Below are 18,447 nucleotides of genomic sequence, written 5' to 3'. Positions count from 1 at the left end.
ACACCAGTGTACATTTTACTCTGCAACACTGAAAACATACGGTCAGTTTTTAATTTACTAGATTTGACTTTTACATTTTTGCTGCTTTGTGACTGGCCAATGCAGATACTTTGTGATGATGCTTCTGCCACTTGTTCAAGATCTCAAATGTACTCATAGACAGTCTACTAAAAAGCTTATGGTCTCCTGTCCTAGATCAAATCATCATTTTCTCTAAATTCATTAATTCCGGTTTAGAAATAATTTTAAAGACCTAGCATTTTAATGGTGTTGGCATAGGTCCTCTGTGTTGAATTGTTTGACATGAATTAATATAGCATATCTTTTTTAGCAGCTTAGTTTAGTTACCTGGGGTAAATGAATGTTTTCGTCTAAATTTTATGCTGTATTGATCTTCATAGTGGTTTTCTAACAGTTCACTTCCGGAGACATAAATGACATCTTCCCAGCACCACTGGTAACACCCATCCACTTTGCAGAAAATATAATTTTTATGTAATGCTGAAATATCAGGGCTACTTTCCTTTTATACTTAATGTCCTTGATTCAAAAATTAAATTGATTGCACCTTGTAAAATGTTAGCAGTTAAAGGAATTGGCTTTAAAAGGTTAATTGCCTTCAAATAAGTACTATTTGTGCATACTTTGCTGAAGATGCTACTATTAATGTACCAGCTGATCGAAGACACTGTAAGGCTTGATTCTTGGCCCAGTTTAAAATCTCAGATTTTATTTATGAAACTCAAAACAGTTTAGGACCACGTTGGTTGAAGCATTGTCTACACCTGAACGAACCCTTCTGGACTTTAAGATGTCCCTCAAAGGCCTGCCTGTAAAGTTAGGTACAAAAGATGGTGATGGCCTTTTTGTAGTAGAGCTTCTTCCTCCTATGCTGTGGATGCATATAATTAACCAAGTTTTGACAACTCATTCATTGGCAGAATGCTACTGATGTTTTGTAACTTGCCATAGCTAAATGGTGAGATGTTAGGTGCATCTCAGTCACATTCCCAACTGTGCAGCCAAAGTGTGCACACAAAATAGTACTACACACAAAATAGTAGAGTATAGAAGAATGGAAAGGTTTCCCTAACCACACACAATAAACAAATATGGCAATAATCAAGTGAAGATATGTAATGTAATAAATACTGGGAGCATATGTATAATTCAAGCAAAAAGAGAGTAAATAGTACCAAAGTAGCATCGTATATTACCAGAAACCCTGCTAACTTGACACTGATAGAAATATGCATGCTTTTAAACATTTTGCAGTGAACATCATGGTCATAAATATGAGAGATGTAGTCCAAAATATCTACAAGGCAAAACTTCTGTGTTATACAAATGCTGTTTCTTAAAACTGTGGAATTTACTGTCACAAGAAGTAGTGCTGGATGCCAATGTGGAAGCTTTGAAAAGAGGATTGGATAAATTCACAGACATTAAGGCCATCCATGGTGACTATTAGGTGGGTGGTAGCCAACAGCTCCAGGATCACCTCCTGAGATCAGTGTGAATGTAGCTCTGTGTAGCAGTTTTGCATTACAGTGGTGCCTCGCATAACGTTTTTAATTGGTTCCAAAAAAAAAAACCTTATGCGAAAAAAACTTTATGCGAAACACCATTTCCCATAGAGATGCATTGGAAACCGGTTAATCTGTTCCAATAGGCACGGATTGCCGTCCTTATGCGAAAAAACCCATAAGAAACATCGTTAAACGATACAATGTATCCTCCATTGGAATGTATTGTAGCTGACTCAATAGGTTTCAATGGCTTTGCGAAGTCAATTTTTGCAAAATTAAGTGTGTCATAAAAGGGTCAAAAATGGTTTTAAATGCTTGGATTAGCTTCTGCACCCTCTAAAACGGATGCAAAAGTTAATTTGGCTTTGATCTGACTTTTCGTTAATTAATGGTGAATTTTTTTCCCCCAACTTTTGACAGCTGTCAAAATCTGACAGCTCCATTATTTCCTATGGGGGAAGAAAAAATTCACAAAAAATTAATGAAGACTCAGCAACTGTTCTAAATTCTTGGGTTCGTTAGAGGACCCCCTAAGTTGTGTGCAAACCTGATTTGGCTTTGATCTGAACTTTCGTTAATTTTTTGTAAATTGTTTTCTCCCCCATAGGAAAGCATGGAGCTGTCAGATTTTGACAGGTCCATTGGTTCCTATGGGCCAAAAAACAAAAATTCACAAAAAATTAACGAAACGTCAGATCAAAGCCAAATCAGGTTTGCACATGACTTAAGGGGTCCTCTAACGAATCCAAGCATTTAGAACCGTTTTGGACCCTTCTAAGACACTTTTTAAATTGAAAACAAAAAAAAACGTTAAGCGAAGCAGGGGACCTAAAACCAAAAACGTTAAGCGAAGCATGGTCCCAAAAACGCTATGCGAAAATCGCCCATAGGGAAAAACGTTATACGAAGCACAATCTGCCTCTGAAAAAATAAACGTTAAGCGAAAAAAACGTTAAACGAAGCAAACGTTAAGCGAGGCACCACTGTATATGCAAAATGGAATGTTTAGTTGCACTCAAGGCCTGCTGAAGACCTCCCAGTAAGCAACTGATCAGCCACTGGGGACAGAATGTTCAGTTAGGAGAGCCACTAGTCTGATCCACATGACTGTTCTGTTCTTAAGTAAGAAACAACCTTCTGACTAGATTGAACTACTACAGGTGGAAAGCTCAAATTATTGCATGTTCTTCCATGTAAAAATGAATCAGTCTATCTTCATAGAGGACCAGTTTCTTTGTCAAAAGGTCTTTTAGTTTCCCCCCGCAAGATTTTTATTCAGTAAGGCAGGATAAGGAAAAATAGAAGAGCATTTAGTTATGCAAGCCATCTATTTAGGAGTAATATGAAGTGGTGGTAACCCAGAAGGACACTGGGCTTCCTAAATTGCTCTGCATTTGCAATTGCAAGGGAAATGTGTCAGTCAGAAGGGAGGGGGGAAGTGGCTTCCGATAGTCTAGGCAGAACATGTTCTCATAGTTCATGATGAGGATTGAAAAACCATCTCTGGGGTCAGAAAGGAAGGATCTTATGAGGTACTCTAGCTTCATACATTTCCTAAGAAAGGAGTCTGAAAAGTTTAGTTCAGAAAAGCACAATTTTAGGCCAGCATCAAAGCCACAGGTCCTTCTAAGGCGATGGTTGGGGAATTCACATCAAAGATTGTATGAACATGTTAGCTCTCATGTCAAGGAGGACTGCTCCTGGAAATCTCCTGTGGATTTGCTACAGTCCTCAGAAGAGATTAAATTATGCACTGAAGCTGCCTCCAATAGAACATAGTAGACAAAGAGAATCAATGCCAGTGTTTGGTTTCATAATCAAAGCTAGGCATCATTCTTACCTTTGAATCCTTATGAACTGACAGAAGAAAAGTAAAGTAGGGAGGAAGTATTCCGGAAACATGGAAAGACCAGGTGGCGGCTTTGGGTTTGAAAAACCAAGCCTCTTTTATCAGACATTCCCCTGAATCTTCAAATCTTTACATACAACATCTAAAGAGTGTGTGCTACAGTTCCTTATTATAAAGTTCTGTCCCATGTTTAGGATGTACTTCAAATAAACCAGATGGCCACAGATGTGGAACACAACAAATTGACAGCGGAATTGTATGGCCAAAAGCAAAGTTTTTAGGAACCCTATTCCATTTTTCTTACTTCATAGAACATTCCATGAAGAAAATATATCCAACCAGATTAGTACTTATTTTTGTAAGGTGCTTTTACAAATGTGTGAAACTAGTTACACAGTAATGATAATTAGTCACTTCCTTTTTTTTTCTTAAGATTTAAGTGTTTGCAGCCTCCTAATGTTAATGTGCTTGAACCTTTTATCATCTTCATATCAGACGGTTCTGTTGCTGTTTAAAAATGTTCATAATGTATAGACTCAAGCCTTTTAGTTATCTCTAAAGACCTTGAGCTTTTTACAAGCCTGTAAATTATGGCTGATACAGCACAGCTTGGGCAATCACAAGAGGTTTAGTGTTAATGCACTAAGTCTACCATAAAAAGTTGTGGTGTAGATGGCTACAATTCAAGGTACCACACCACTCTTCCACCAGTCAACATTTAATGGCCATAGCACAGTCTGTTGGGTTGTTTGCTACATCTTCCTTTCCCCCCTATTGTATGGTAAGTTTAAAAAGAACAGTTTTCACCAAAGCCTGCCACTACATTTCATGCTATATGTGGATAATACTGTTTTAGCTTTGTAAGAAACAGCACTCATACAGTGCAAACACTGGAAACAGAGGGATTACATCTAAGCAACCATGATTCAGATCCTCCTTATGGGTAGTCTGTGATAAATGACCTGATGAGGTAAAAATCCAGCTGGGTCAGGTTTGAGTTATTTTATTCTAAAAATTACCAGATTAATTCAGTCTCAAAGAATTTTAGAGTGGTAATTCAATGTACTAGAAACAGTAAATTGAACAAACACTTTCAAGAGGCGATGCATTAGAAATTCAAATGCAAAATGCCAGAATAAGTTAAAAGATTCTAAGTTGGCAGTGAAAGAGGTACAACCCTGGTGTTGAGGTGCACCTCCTTTTATAGGTGCTAAAAGCAACTTGCAGAAGGCATTAGAAAAAGCCTTCTCTGATTATAGCAACATAGGAAGCTGTTTTACATGGAGTTAGATCATTGGCTGATCTAGCCCAGTATTGTCACGTCTGACTACTAGTTGCTCTTTATGATTTCAGCAGGATACCTCCTTGCTTGTACCTGGAGATCCCTGGTCAGTTCCCAGCCAAGTGTCAGCCAGGCCCAACTTTGCCTAGCTTCTGGAATTTGATAATATCAGCTGTATTTCCAGCAACATACCTTAATGCATGGGCAGGTTTATTTGTGGAATATACTATTTCACATAATTTGGGCACCAAGCCATTTAGGGGGGAACCACCGGCCATTTGAATTTGCACCAATAGTGCAAAGGCAGCCAAGATAGCTGTGATGCATCTTTTCCTCAGTAAAACAAGCCTGAATGCTAGCACTTGATACTCTGCTAGTTGGAGATACTGAATGATTTTCAAATGCAGACTCGTATATAAACACAATAATAATTCAGCTTCAGGATCAGCGAGGCATAGATAACTAGCTCAATTCTTCAAAAAAACACATATGATTAATTAATGGGGTATTGTGCTTTTGGACCCACAATATCATGCCCACATTGCCAGCAGGAAAAAAGACACAAAATTTTATATAGGAAACGGCAACCTGAATGTTGACAATAGCAATGGCAGCAGCCAAGATGGTCTACAGCAGGCTTGTCCAGCTCGTGGACTGCATGCGGCCCAAGTCGGCTCGTAATGCAGCCCAGTGCAATTTTTTATTTTTTAAGAAGTTCCAGAGTTTCAAGTTACACTGCCGGTGCTTGTGGCCAGAATGCAGCCGGGGCACATCACAACAGTGGGGGAGAGAGGGAAGGAAGGAACAGGAGGGGAGAGGGGGGCTGTATGACTGCATTGTGCCGTCCCTGTCAGTAGGTGGACCCCCTCCCGGCCCCATAAAACCACCAGAGTCGAAGCTGGCAGCCTCTGCTGTCTGAGATCGCAGCTGCCGGTAAGCGCGCTTGGAGCGGGGCTGCGGAGGATGGCTAGGGCTGCCCCCCCCCATGCGGTCCAAACCAAATTTATGTGCGGCCCAAACCAAATTTTCATCTTCTAATGTGGCCCAGGGAAGGTGAAAGGTTGGACACCCCTGGTCTACGGGATACCCTCTTCTGCTCATTCATAAAGTGGCATCATGCAAGGGAAAATTCCAAAAGCCAACTCCTTTTTTTCATCAGTTAAGTACTTCTCATCCAAACACAAAGCAATTGTCAGGGCTGTTTTTCAACAAGTGTGACTTTTTTTCTTTTCCTTTTCGTTCTGTAGAGATGGATGACAATGTTTTCTATTTTACGTATTGTAACCCACCCAGAGTAGTGCTGTGATACTGATGAGAACTGGATACAAATTGAATGAATGAATAACCTTAAGATTTCTTTCTGTCCAAACTTCCATTTCATGCATTACCTCTATGCAGCCTGCATTTTATCTTTATTCAGCCTACCTTTGCAACTGTTTAAGTTCTGTCGAAAGCCGCTACTCAATGGCTAGCACCCCACCCTGCAAGTAACATCATAAAGGTATGGTAATTTGATAATAGTTATTTCACATGCCTCTCTGCTATCCATTAGGACAGCTGACAATGGTGTGGAAAACATGATACAGAAATTCATGTCTATTGATGCAGCATGGAAATGAGTCTAAGGGAAGATGATAGGTGATGTTAACAGTACTACAAGAGTAAGGTATGTCTTAAAACTCATAGACAATAATTGCAATTTTATCACAACTTTAGGGAACCTTGCTTGTCAGAATTTCTCTTCCTTTCAAGCTGAACACCTTCTGTTGAAACTACAGTGTCCTGGGCTACCGCTGGCAAAAGAGACAACGGATCTCCAGTGACAAGATTTTCAAATAAAACCAACTTACAATTAGTCGGAATTCATGTTGTTGCAAGCAGCCTATCCCTTAGGTTTGCAGAACAATTTTTTAAAACCACACCCAAATTTCTGCTACAATCTCAAATCTGAGTACAGCTGCTTTGAAATACATACAGGGTTATACTGCGCAATATAATGTAGGCAGCTGTATGTTTCCATACTGCATGCTACCAATTTTTTTAGCAACATAAAGCTTATTTTATTAAATTGTAGTTTTAAGGACTTTGTATTGCAACAGCAATTTACAGTAGAAGGCTGTGCATGCAATTCCATTGTTTTTGTTCACATTATCCTTAGATATATTGTAAAATTTAAAAAAACCGATCTTTCCATTTGAATCTTGTGTCTTGTTTGATAGCTTCATGAAGCCTGGGGCAAATTGTTAGAGGTATTTGAAGAATGTATTGCATACGTTCCAGCAACGATTTAGTTATAGTAAGTGCTGTCACGATGTAATGGAGTGACAGGGTTATATCTTTTCTTTATTTTTAACACTACAATTCCAGAGTATCATGCTAGAAATGTGACATGCAGCGGTACAAAGTTCTTTCTCAAAGCATTATTTGACATTTTTATTTATGCCACAAGTCAAAAGGTTTTTTTCCATTTTTCCATACTTTGATATTCCTCTGACACTCTTATTTTTTCTCCTCCTCCTAAGACTTACCTGTAGTTTAAAACATTCAAAGTGTAGCTTTGCCACAGAATACCTCAACAGGCTGTATTAAAAATGCCCTTTAAAAATTCCAAACCTTTGAACTAAAAGAAATATCTCAAGAAGTTTCCATGGAAAGTTCATCTCAGTTGGTTCAATTCAGCTACACTTAGATGCACCTTTCAAATAATAGAAAAAAGTGTAGAGGTCAGACCCAATCAATACACTTGTTCAAACAGAATTCCAGTCACTGTGATGTATGTACATTTTGTGCTCTTCCTTTGTACTGCTCACTATGAAGAAAGGTTGCTTTTGCTAGTAGGCAATAAAATCTTAGCCTTTTGAATGCAGCTCACCAACCAACAGCAATGTTTACCTGGTAAAAACACAGCATTTTTTCCATGCCTCCTCTGTACTACTGTGTAATTCACACACACACTACATTAGCAAATTCCTTAAAATACAGGAAGACAAACAAATCAAGATGACTGGCACCTCAGAGGCATGATATCCGTCTTAGAAGTCTAGATCTCAGTAACTATAATCTCAACTGCAAGAAAATAAATTGCTATGGTAATGTGTAAAGTTCTGCCCCTTCTATTCACATTTTTGGAGGAAAGCACTTGAATGTGAAAAAACATTCCAGGTGAAATTAAGATATTAGCTGTCAAAACCGCTGTGTTTACGTTGTTACCTGTTATATATCGCTGTTTATTGTGTTTATTATTTCTACAAGGTGAAAATACAAACACACACACACACACATATTCACAGAGGACTGATCTGGAAAGTCAGCCATAGAGAACAATAAATAGCTAAAGCCATGTGCTACACTGTCTTTTTTCATAGTGGGGACTAGGAGTTTGCATAAAGAGATGAAGTATAAAAGAAAGCACAACTCTTCCATGTCTTTGTTTACTGCACAAAGAAGGCTTTTTATATTGTGATACATTATCATTAAGCAATGCAATATCTTTCATCAGGGGAATTAAGCATAAGGCACTTGGTGCATAAATCTGGCTAATAGCACAGCCTCATGCATGAACTATGTCGTCTGGACCAAGCAGGCTGAAATCCCACTGCAATCAGAGGAAAACTTCTCACTGAGGATGTGATCAATGACAGCAAATAGCAGCAAACCCAAAAGCAAATTCATATCCAGACCAAATCAAAACCTGAACAATGGTCAAAAATCAAGACAGCTCCAATATTATGTTAATAGTTTAATATGTACATATGCATTATCCCCAAACTGTTACATATTTTTTAAATAAATGTTTTTTTCCAAAATATTTATCTCAATGCTTTAATAAAGGCAAAAATAAAATAAATTTCATTTTGGCAAAAAGTTAACAGACTTGACAGTGGCAGTATTAGTTAGTTAAAAATAGACTGCAAATTCTAAATACATTTCTCAAGAATATCTTCCAAGTATAGTCAAAATAGAATAAGAATTTTTATTTAATAATTTTAAAAAGTTGTAATTATTTTTTTATAAGAGACATATGTAGGGAGAGCTAGTACCTTTAATTAAATAACCACACAGAAAGCACAAGCATCTTTTCTTTGTGAAAGTTCAACTGGTTGAAGATATGCCTGAACCCCTTCTCAACCAACACTATTACAAGAAGTGGGAAGCAGGTTTATACAGTATGGATATAGATTTCTTATCACTTCAAGAGATACAGATAACAAAGGTGAGTCTGAGAAAAAGTTGTAGCCACTACAGGCAAGATTTTTTTTTCTGATGGAGAATTTATGTGTAAGAAAAACTATTTACACTGACACTTGTGAAATGTGGCACAATTTGCCTGAACACCTGTCAACTGCACAGGTTGATCTGCACAAATTTGCAAAACAATTTTTTTACACAACAATTTTACAGACCAATTTTAGTTCCATATTACTCAACTTTCCTTAGACTTACTGTCTCACGCGTCTCTTGAAGTATTAACACTCTTCACCTATTCCTAGACATTTACATTTGCCAAATTTATTCTGAGCATCCCATTCTTGTTTGAAGCAAACTTGCATACAATTAAATCCTCAGTTCAGCTATCAGATTCATTCAATAAAATGTATCTCCTACAGCCACAGACACTGTCTAAACCTACCCCCTTGTATGCTTCCAGGATGACCTTTTTTATTTAAACACTGAATGGCAGTCGCCTGACAAAGTAGCAGCACAAGAAGATTTCGATACTAGTCAGAAGTCTCAACATCATCATGCAGGGAACTGCTGTTCAAAACGAACAAAAATCAAAGTAACACCAGGAAAGGAATGTGCAATTCTCTGGATTCTATCATTTCCAGTTACCTACACCTTTTATTCTGGAAATCCATAATAGTTAATGACACCCCAAACTAATTTTTCACACATTTAATCCTTACCGTGCACTCCACCTATCTTGTAACTACTCATTAACAGGTGCTATACCTCATTGTTCAAAGGATAAACAAAATTTCACAAACAGGGCTTTCTCCAATTGCATTTTTCAGAAGGCAACATTCTCTATTTCCCATTAGCCATATTCACACATTGAAAAAGAACTTACACTGAATTATCAGAGAGTTGTAGCTCTGCCTCCTGCCTGTCCCCACCTCCATGTGAAGAACAACAATCTAACCAGGAGGCAGGCAATCCATGTTTTTTCAGGATGCCCACTGGTATGGAGAAATTATGTGCGTAGAAGACGAGGCTCTCTTCAGGCAGTCTCTGTCCCCCGTGGGCAGGGGGCTGAGTCAGAACTCTTTCCCCAAGTTCAGCCCTTTCAAATCAACTCTTTCTTTAATGCCTGAATTGGGCAACAGTCCATACAGGAACCACTTTATAAAGGAGAGGCTGGAAAATTAATGCACTTGTAGACTTTCCATCCCAGCTATGTACTGTAGGAACTGCCACTCAACATGTTAGCTTTCCACATGAAGGCCACTCAACAGTGCCCACGTAGCAGGAGTTCCACACTCTTGCTAGAACAGATTACCAGAAGGAAATCTGTCATTACTGGGAGTAACTGCATGAATTTACCTCACAAGTGAATGTTGCTAGCAGCGGCTGGGAATAGGACAAAGAGGACCATTGCAGTACAGAGTCATTGAGGATAGCTTCTCTGCAGACAATGGAAGTAGACCATTTATGCCATCACCTTCTACCAAAACAGTCCAATTGAGTTAGTGTTGTTTTCACATACAGTGTATTCCATTAACAAAGTGAACTACTGTGGAATGCTAAAATAAATTTAACAGTACACTGAGTATGCGTGAGTTCACTCATTATGGACAACTTATTGGATATTTGCAAAATGGATTGGACCCTAATTTAATCATTTTTAGAGTGTACCTGTTGAAATCAATGGAACTTACAAGAGACATGGCTAACTTAAGATCTACTGATTGTAGCATCAGTCATTCATTAGCCTTTTCTTTCCATTAGCAAGCTTTTTTTGCCAAAGGCTTAAGAAAACATACTGTAATTTATGGTTTTAGCAAGGCTGAGGGGATCCGATGAATTAATATACAACATTATAAAAAACTATTCATTTTGTTTCTTCCTGCTGAAAACATTATAAAGAATATAGATATATATTAGTAAAATGATACATTCTATTATCAGTTGTATTGCTCACTTTATGTATTTAAATTTAAAGTGGATGTGGCACTTGCCATGCACTAGATTCTGAGTAGGCACAAAAGAGTCCCCTCCCCTCCTCTTGAGTACTCACACACATGCACTACCAGTGCAAGGGGCTCATGGCTCTTGAAGTTATTTTATTTTACCTGTGCATGACAAATGTTTTTCCAAATACCGACTCAAATCCAGGGAACAGGGAGGTAAGAGGAGGGCACCAGATTTCCCAGTCTAGAAAATGGCCAGTCATGCTCCCTGCACGTGCTGTGTTCCTGCCACTCTAAAGAGCAGAGGAGAAATCAGACTTCTATTATATGCTATGGTAGCAAAGGACAGGATCCAGTGAGGCACGTCCACTGATGAAACTGTTGTCATCAAAGAAATCAGGAGGGCATCAATTTCTGCTCCCCATTGCAGCACTCCTTGTACCCCTAAATCACTTTTCAGGCAACATTGTGTGCCACAGTAGGGAAGAGGCGAATGCAATGCTACATTGGCATTGCAGCATCAGTACAATACCAGAGTTAGGTCATAGAAGCTGTGCCTGTGATAAGGTAGGAAATTAATCATACCTGAAATATTTCACGGCCCTGACCCTATGTTTGAAGATAAATGCATGCTAAAAAACACTGGGTAGTGCTGTTAGATTATGTAATGAGACCATAGGGTCTGCAGCTATTGCCAATGCTAAAAGTCTGTACAGTACATATGAAAATGGGGTACATCCTTTGTATCTTTTGCATCTGCTTTTGATTGTTAAACAGTGGTCACAAAGGCATTATCAGCTCTGAAAAGTTGTCAAAAAATCTCAAGTTATTTTTATCACATGCTACCAAAAATATTTTCTTTTTAAAAAACAAAAGCAAAAAAGCCTGTTTTATAGCATGTAGCTGGACATTAAAATGAATGCAGCCCTTGTTTTTCTTTTCATTAAAAAACATATATAATACACATTCGGTTTCTAAAAATACATTGGCTTACATCCAGTACAATATACCTTCATGACCTATTAACAACAACAGGACTGAATGTTCTTGACTGAGCAGTGGCTTGTGGCCAGTATTATTATTAAAATTTTATATAGTATATTAAAAGTGCTGCTTGTATACAAAACAACAGAACAGACAGTTGCAGTTTGGATCAACTAAACAGTTTCTCCTTTTTTCCATACAAAACTCTATGTAGTTATTTCATCTATATTTATAAAGTGTGTTTAAATTAGAATAAGTATGAAAGAAAGCTAAGGCAGGAAAGATTCTTTCTTCCTCCTTACTGCACTTGCTCATCAGGTGGCTGTCACTGGTGCCTTCCAGATATTAGCGTTCAGTTACTGCTTTGGCTAAAAGGAAAGAAAACACCCTGAAGTTAGACAATCTTTTGTATTATGCACATCTGTTTAAAAAAGCAAATTTGTCTCTATGGGTATAGGCCTTGCAATGCATTGCCGTTTCTTTTCCTTCTGACTATTTTTAATGTTTTTCAAGGACAACAGAGACTCAGGGAGAGTTTAGTCATTAAGTCGTGTCCGACTCTTCATGACCCCATGGACCGGAGCACGCCAGGCCCTCCTGTCTTCCACTGCCTCCCAGAGTTTGGTCAAATTCATGATGGTAGCTTCGATGACACTGTCCGCCCAGACTAGCAAGACTAGTTCTGTTGAGACTAACAACTGGTGTCCAAGATCAAGAGCAGAATAAAGGGGTAATTCTTAGCCCCTCAAATCCTGATGGCAGATAGAATAATCTCAAGAACATTTTTATAGTAATTGATTTCATTTCTCATTTCTGATTGCCTTCCTTTAAAAAAAGCCTATTTCACTTTCACAAAGAACTTGAGACATTTAAGTCTGTGGTGTTAATATGGTGTCCTGTGACATGACTAGACCTCATCTGACCTCAACCCCAGGCTGTACGCACCATAATGTTTCTTACACTCCTATCGGAAAATGAGAGCTCACTCCAAGGTACTTTATGGTGGTAAAGAGGCCTTTGGAACAACTTCATTTCCTACTGGAAGGATGACCTGTCAGGTTCTCTTGTCTTTGACGAGATTTTTCCTGGCCATAAAAAGGTGTAAGAAGGACATTATGGCTAAGGCATACAGCTATAACAGAGCTAAATGAATTTGGGTACCTGGCTAATGTTTTCTTAAGGGACAAGATTCAAAATCAAATAACCATGACACAAAGATTTTTGAAATGTCTAGTTGAACTTGTGATAGTCTTATCAAAGTTATCAAAGCAAAGTGGAAGTGTATGTCTAATGCTGAGAGCATTTTTAGCAAAGCACCACTGTACTTCTGTTTTGTTGTCAAGAGCTTCACTTGGACAGTTGTGCTAACAACTGAGTTTGAGGACCAAACTGTCATTTGCTAAATGAAATTATTATGTGGCAAATTGATTAGCTAATGAAAGAGGGGGGAAAGCCACAGAAATACCTCCTAATGGCTTTGAATGTTCCAATTTACAAAAACATAACCTTTCAGAAGGCTGTTAAAAAATCATGTCTAAATATTGGCCAGAATCCTGACTGGGAAATGCAATGCACGAGAGCAATCATGCAAACACTTTTATCATTAGCTGGTTGCCTTTTATACTGAGTCTGACTGCACAGCTAGTTGCATGCTAGCTGTGCAGTCAGACTCAGGACCAACTGTGCAAAGAACAGGCTGCCAATAGAGGGAAACCACTGAGTAATGTGCACATTGGGGTTTTTTTGCAACAAGATTTTGGCCTTATCGTTAAGCTTTAACTCTCAGTGATGGGAGAATCAACATTAACTTCTCATGAACTCATAGCAATTACTGAAAAACTGCACAAAATCAAATGTACTCCATTGGAATTTTTTAATTGCATAAGACAAAATCTTTAGATTATTGAAGTGTTTGCATGCTCTAAATTCATCCTTATAGACCACCAGCTTTAAACAATGTTAAAGAATACAATAGTAAAAAAAAGCAGCTAAGAGCAGTTAGTTCTTACTTTCAAGGCGTTTACACAAATGTGTAGTGAAATCCATTGCTTAAGGGGGGTGTCTGAGGTACAGAAGGTGAGGGTGCTTTAGATGGGTAGGTCAATTGTGGAGCTAGAAGGGATCATACAAAGGGATTAGGTACATTCTCTCTCTTTCTCACACACACACATTTGCTTGACTAGTAGCCAGCAGTACCAGTTGCCAGTGAGACAACATTATTTTAGTACAGTAATCGGGACTATTATGCAATGTACAGACTTTAAGCCAAATTCTGATTTGACACAACTCATCTGCATATCCTGAGGTGATACTGTATTTTGGGGATCTTAGTGTATTATGACTTAAGATCCTATAAAGTGAGATAAGCCAAAAACAGACATCATCCAATTACGGTGCCTTTAGGCAACACTGGTCCTGCTGTATTAGTAATGCACAGAAGCATTAAGATACAAAGCAAGTACTATTTAGTAATAATAGCTTCATCTGCTGTCTCAGGACCATGCAATCAGTCTCATGTACATCGTACAAAAATAAAAGTTACATTTTCCACAGAGAGAAAAGAATATTTTTAAAAGGCCAATCATTAATTTTAGATGCAAGAACAGTATCAGTATTTTGTCTGTACATTCTGTACACGAGAACTGAAAAACAGATGAAAAAAGGTGGTATCAAACAGGGTCGCAGGGAACGGGGTACCACGCTGGAATTACACATCTTAACTAACAAACCACCCAATTCCATCCAGTCCTTTTGGAAACTGTACTGCTGTAGGCAAATGCAGGGTCTCTGGTACACAGAAGCTGCCAACGTAGCAGCTATTTTTACACACTGCTGAAGAATTATTTACCCACCTTTAAACTTCCACCCAACCTTATGTAATATGTTTCCAACTGTTGTTGGGATTGTCGGGGTATTTCCATTTCATTTCTCTATTTGAGTTAACACCCTTGTTCATTAAAGTATCATGGAAGATGGTAGTAAGCAAACTCCTCTTGCTTTAGCAGGTTTGGAACTGCTGTAGAGAAGTTTCTATGTTCCATCCTCCCTCAATCATAACACTGTTCCAGTTTGCAATGACATTGTGCCCACCTCAAGGTGCACATCCTGTTGTTTGGGTTGGCAGTGAAATGCATCCACATAGCACTTGCTTGGGCATTCCCTAAAGAGCAGCTATGGCCCTGGTGTTGCCCTGGGGATGCACTGCAATCCGGAAGGAACATTGGATCATAGAGAATATAAGAGATTAAGAGAAGATACTGTCACATTAATTGCTTTATAAACAACTTCGCAGTACCTGCCACTTCCTTGCTCCGTTGAGAGGCTTCAGAAGCCAATGCATATGATATGTTAATGATGCGTTCTTGCTCTTGTAACTGGGAATCTAAATTAGCAGAATTGTGATTGTCCTGAGCTATAGGTTGCAGATTGTGCATGCTGGGACAAAAAAAGGGGGGGATACAAATATCAAGTTTAAGCACATGCTACATACAAACATAGAGAGAGACATCAGTAGTCCACAATGGAAAAGACTTCAGGATCATGGTGCAGTTATGAAACTGAGGATTCAGGGGCAGATTTTGTCTGAACTATATTTAAACTTTTCATACCTTTTAAATCTAGGAGGGAAATATAATTTCCCTCCCAGTCTGAACAACCATTGCTTCATGAATAGCCGTTCAGCTTTTCTTGAATATTTGTAATTTCTAGTTTTAAAAAAGCACATAAAACGTGTTTTCCTTCACAGGCCTTTAAGGCATAAAGGCTCTTCACAGGCCTTTAAGGCATAAAGGCTCTCTGATACCATGTGGTACAATATAAACTTTAACAATAAACATTAACTGATATTTTTTCAAAATCCTGGCACCTTTCTCTTATTTTTACACTCAGTGAACACATCATGACTTGGATCCTGAGTTGCACTTCTGTGAAGAGAAGGGCACCACTCACAAGTTGCTCCTTCATATACAACTGGGGAGGAAGGCAAAATGCCACCCATTCCCCTTTCCCATGCAATTCCCAGCTCAACCCCCTGCATTTGAGTTCCAGCAAAGGCTGTTTTTTCACATTTTCTTCCCGTATACACCATCTAGAATGAGAGAAAATCTTTTCTCCTCAGTCTTTCCATCTGCAAGAGTATGCCATGAATGGAGTTCTCTTCAGGTAAACTTAAGATTCAAGTCTCTCCCCCCACCCCCACCCGCACCCGGTCCCAAGCCCTTCTTCTCACCAGCAAACCAGCACTGCTTCAATATCATCTTTGTGTACAACAGGCTCTGATGGATGAAATGTCTGTGACATTAATGATGATTAAATTATCATTGGCTGCACTCAGGTCTCCTAAGTTTTTTAAACAATTATTTTTAGTTCTTTGCAGGGTGATTACCACTCATTCATTTGATGTCATAGACATATTCTTAGAAGAAAAAGACAGCACAGTCAGTTGCTTTAAGGTATGAATGACCGACCATTTCCAGGAACTTCTTCATTGCAACAGCTGAGCTCACACCTTACCTTCACAACTTCATAAGGCTGCCTTTTAAGCTGTTTATTTAACCTGTACTGGGGGGTGCACTACTGTTGTAGGATTAGGGCTAGAATACTGCTTTACTTGAAATCAATTGGCATGTGTGTCACTGGCTTGGCTTATTTTAGAAGTAATGCTGGCTCCCAAAAGACTATAGTTTGATATCAAGGAGTCAACTCCATGAATGCTTCCCTCTTCTCGATGCAGAGGAGGTTGTACCATAAACAGGCATCACCACTGCAGGGGCCTTTTCTTTGGTATCCTCATCCAGTTGGGCATTTGAAAACATTTCTAGGGTTTGGGCAAGTAAATATGGGAGATGCAATCCTTCACCTAATCTAGTCCTAATCTGTTTGAGGTTTCAAATTAAGAAGAGCACTCTAAATTGGACTTTGAAATGGACTTATTTAAAATATTTTTTTACTCTGCTTTTCTCCTTAAAAGGCACCAAGGAGACAGATGGGAAAATATTAGTGTACTATAATCCTGATGGTTAATTGCAGTTACTGATTACTGTGTCCAGTTTTGGACAAACCTGAGGCTCTCTCATATACAAGTGACTATGGTAACCCAGTTAGCTGGGGAAGAGGGAGGGAATCAGCAGAGCACCAGTAACTGTAGAAAACTGTATCTGTGTAGGTGGGAATCATAGTTACTCTATAGGCCTAAGATGATGAAAGGACTTTTCTACAAGCCCTGGCTCAAATGGGAAAACAATCTGAGAGGGAATACAATAATAAGGAAACACAGGGGTTGTTTATGCATTGTGGTGAATGACGAGATTCATTTGCGATATATTTTAAAAACATATTTGAAAGCTAGGACATTCATTTTGTGGGGATTTCACCATTTTTCCTGGCAATTGCAATCAAATCTTCTATCTTGTTGAATCCTACATTATAAAATGATAATTCAATCCAAGATAATCTGTCTTTTGAAGTTAGCCTGTCTTCCAAAGTCAGCAATTGCCTTGCTATCTAAGCACTAAATGGATAAGTGTATACTTGCTGTTTAATACAATAGGTTGCAGCAAGCAGCAGTCAGCTTGGTGAGAGGTTAGAAGCGGTAACCTGAGTGTAACAACCAGCTTCAAACTGCGTGATTAGTCACTTTATGGATTTATATATATATAAAAAGAAACTGAAACAGATTTAGAATCTGAGTGCCTTTGTATCATGTTATTTCTGTTTTAATGGCCTGATTTTAAAAGCTGTTATGCTGAAGTGCTGGTTTAGAACATTTGAGGTAATGGTCATACCCTGTGATCGTATTGGCCCCAACTCCACTTTCACTGTCAATAATCTAGCAACCGCTCATACTGATGGGCCTCTTTCTGTACAACATATCTCTATGTTTTGCTCATGAGCCTAGTATACTACAAACAGCCAATTCTAATTTGGAAATTCTGGCTGTAAATAACACTCTTTGTAGCAACAAAAAGCATAATAAATATTTGCCTTTTTTCTACATTCAATGCAAAATGTAGTGCTAGTATGGACAGCATTTACTTCAAGACTTATTACTACTATTATATTCATTAAATATAGTAAAAAGTCTCTTTGTTCTGTGCTGTCAAATCAGAACCAACTTATAGCCACCCTAACAGGTATTTCAGGGTAAGTGAGTTATTTAAGGAATGGTTTTACCAGTTCTACTGCCCTATGGCCAAGTGGGGATTTGATCCTACTCTATCCTACTCTATCCACTCCAATACACTGGGAATCAGAAAAGCCTCTGATTAATTATAAATCCTTAATGCCTTTTGACTATTTTTTGAGTGGTCCGGTGGGCCAGATAGGCGGGGTATAAATTAAATAAATAAATAAATAAATATTTCAAATATAAAAACAAGCAAAAGTGAAATTATAATATATATTTATGAATCTGACCTGGACCTAGTGAGAATATTTTTTATTTTTTCTGCCTTTCGGTGCCTTGCTGCTAGTTCTTCTGGGGTGAGAGGCTCTTCAGGCTCCAGATCAACGTACCGTTCTGGAATTGCAACCTTTTCAGGTTTTGACAACTGGGGAAAAATTATTATACATGGTTAATGTAGTATAGAGAGTTTTCAGAGGTGCATCCACGTTAGTCTGTTTCAGACAAAAGACAATAGCCTAGTTTATAGTGGAACAATAAGAACCACCAAG

General features: G+C 38.4%; 1 protein-coding gene and 1 long non-coding RNA gene across 22 annotated transcripts in view; one reads left to right on the top strand and one right to left on the bottom strand.

Annotated features, from left to right (window-relative positions):
* On the top strand, positions 1-8,466 carry LOC144586129 (uncharacterized). The gene is made up of 2 exons (XR_013540874.1): positions 1-41; positions 6,377-8,466. It is a non-coding gene; the product is annotated as an uncharacterized LOC144586129 (long non-coding RNA).
* The window catches only part of PLEKHA7 (pleckstrin homology domain containing A7), a 221,859-nt gene continuing 211,798 nt past the window's right edge, over positions 8,387-18,447 (bottom strand). For 13 of the 21 annotated variants that reach the window (XM_020802935.3, XM_020802937.3, XM_020802938.3 and 10 more), the window contains 4 exons: positions 18,190-18,323; positions 15,071-15,210; positions 13,785-13,887; positions 8,387-12,143 (listed from right to left, as the gene is read on the bottom strand). In XM_020802935.3, coding sequence (XP_020658594.3) covers positions 13,796-13,887; positions 15,071-15,210; positions 18,190-18,323 — 366 coding nt within the window. In that variant the 3' untranslated portion in view covers positions 8,387-12,143; positions 13,785-13,795. The remainder of the gene's footprint in view (positions 12,144-13,784; positions 13,888-15,070; positions 15,211-18,189; positions 18,324-18,447) is intronic. The other 8 variants (XM_020802940.3, XM_078383875.1, XM_078383878.1 and 5 more) reach the window with 2 other exon arrangements.

The sequence above is a fragment of the Pogona vitticeps genome, chromosome 1, assembly GCF_051106095.1.
Source record: "Pogona vitticeps strain Pit_001003342236 chromosome 1, PviZW2.1, whole genome shotgun sequence".
NCBI lineage: Eukaryota > Metazoa > Chordata > Lepidosauria > Squamata > Agamidae > Pogona > Pogona vitticeps.
This window is presented reverse-complemented; position numbering and strand designations above follow the sequence as displayed.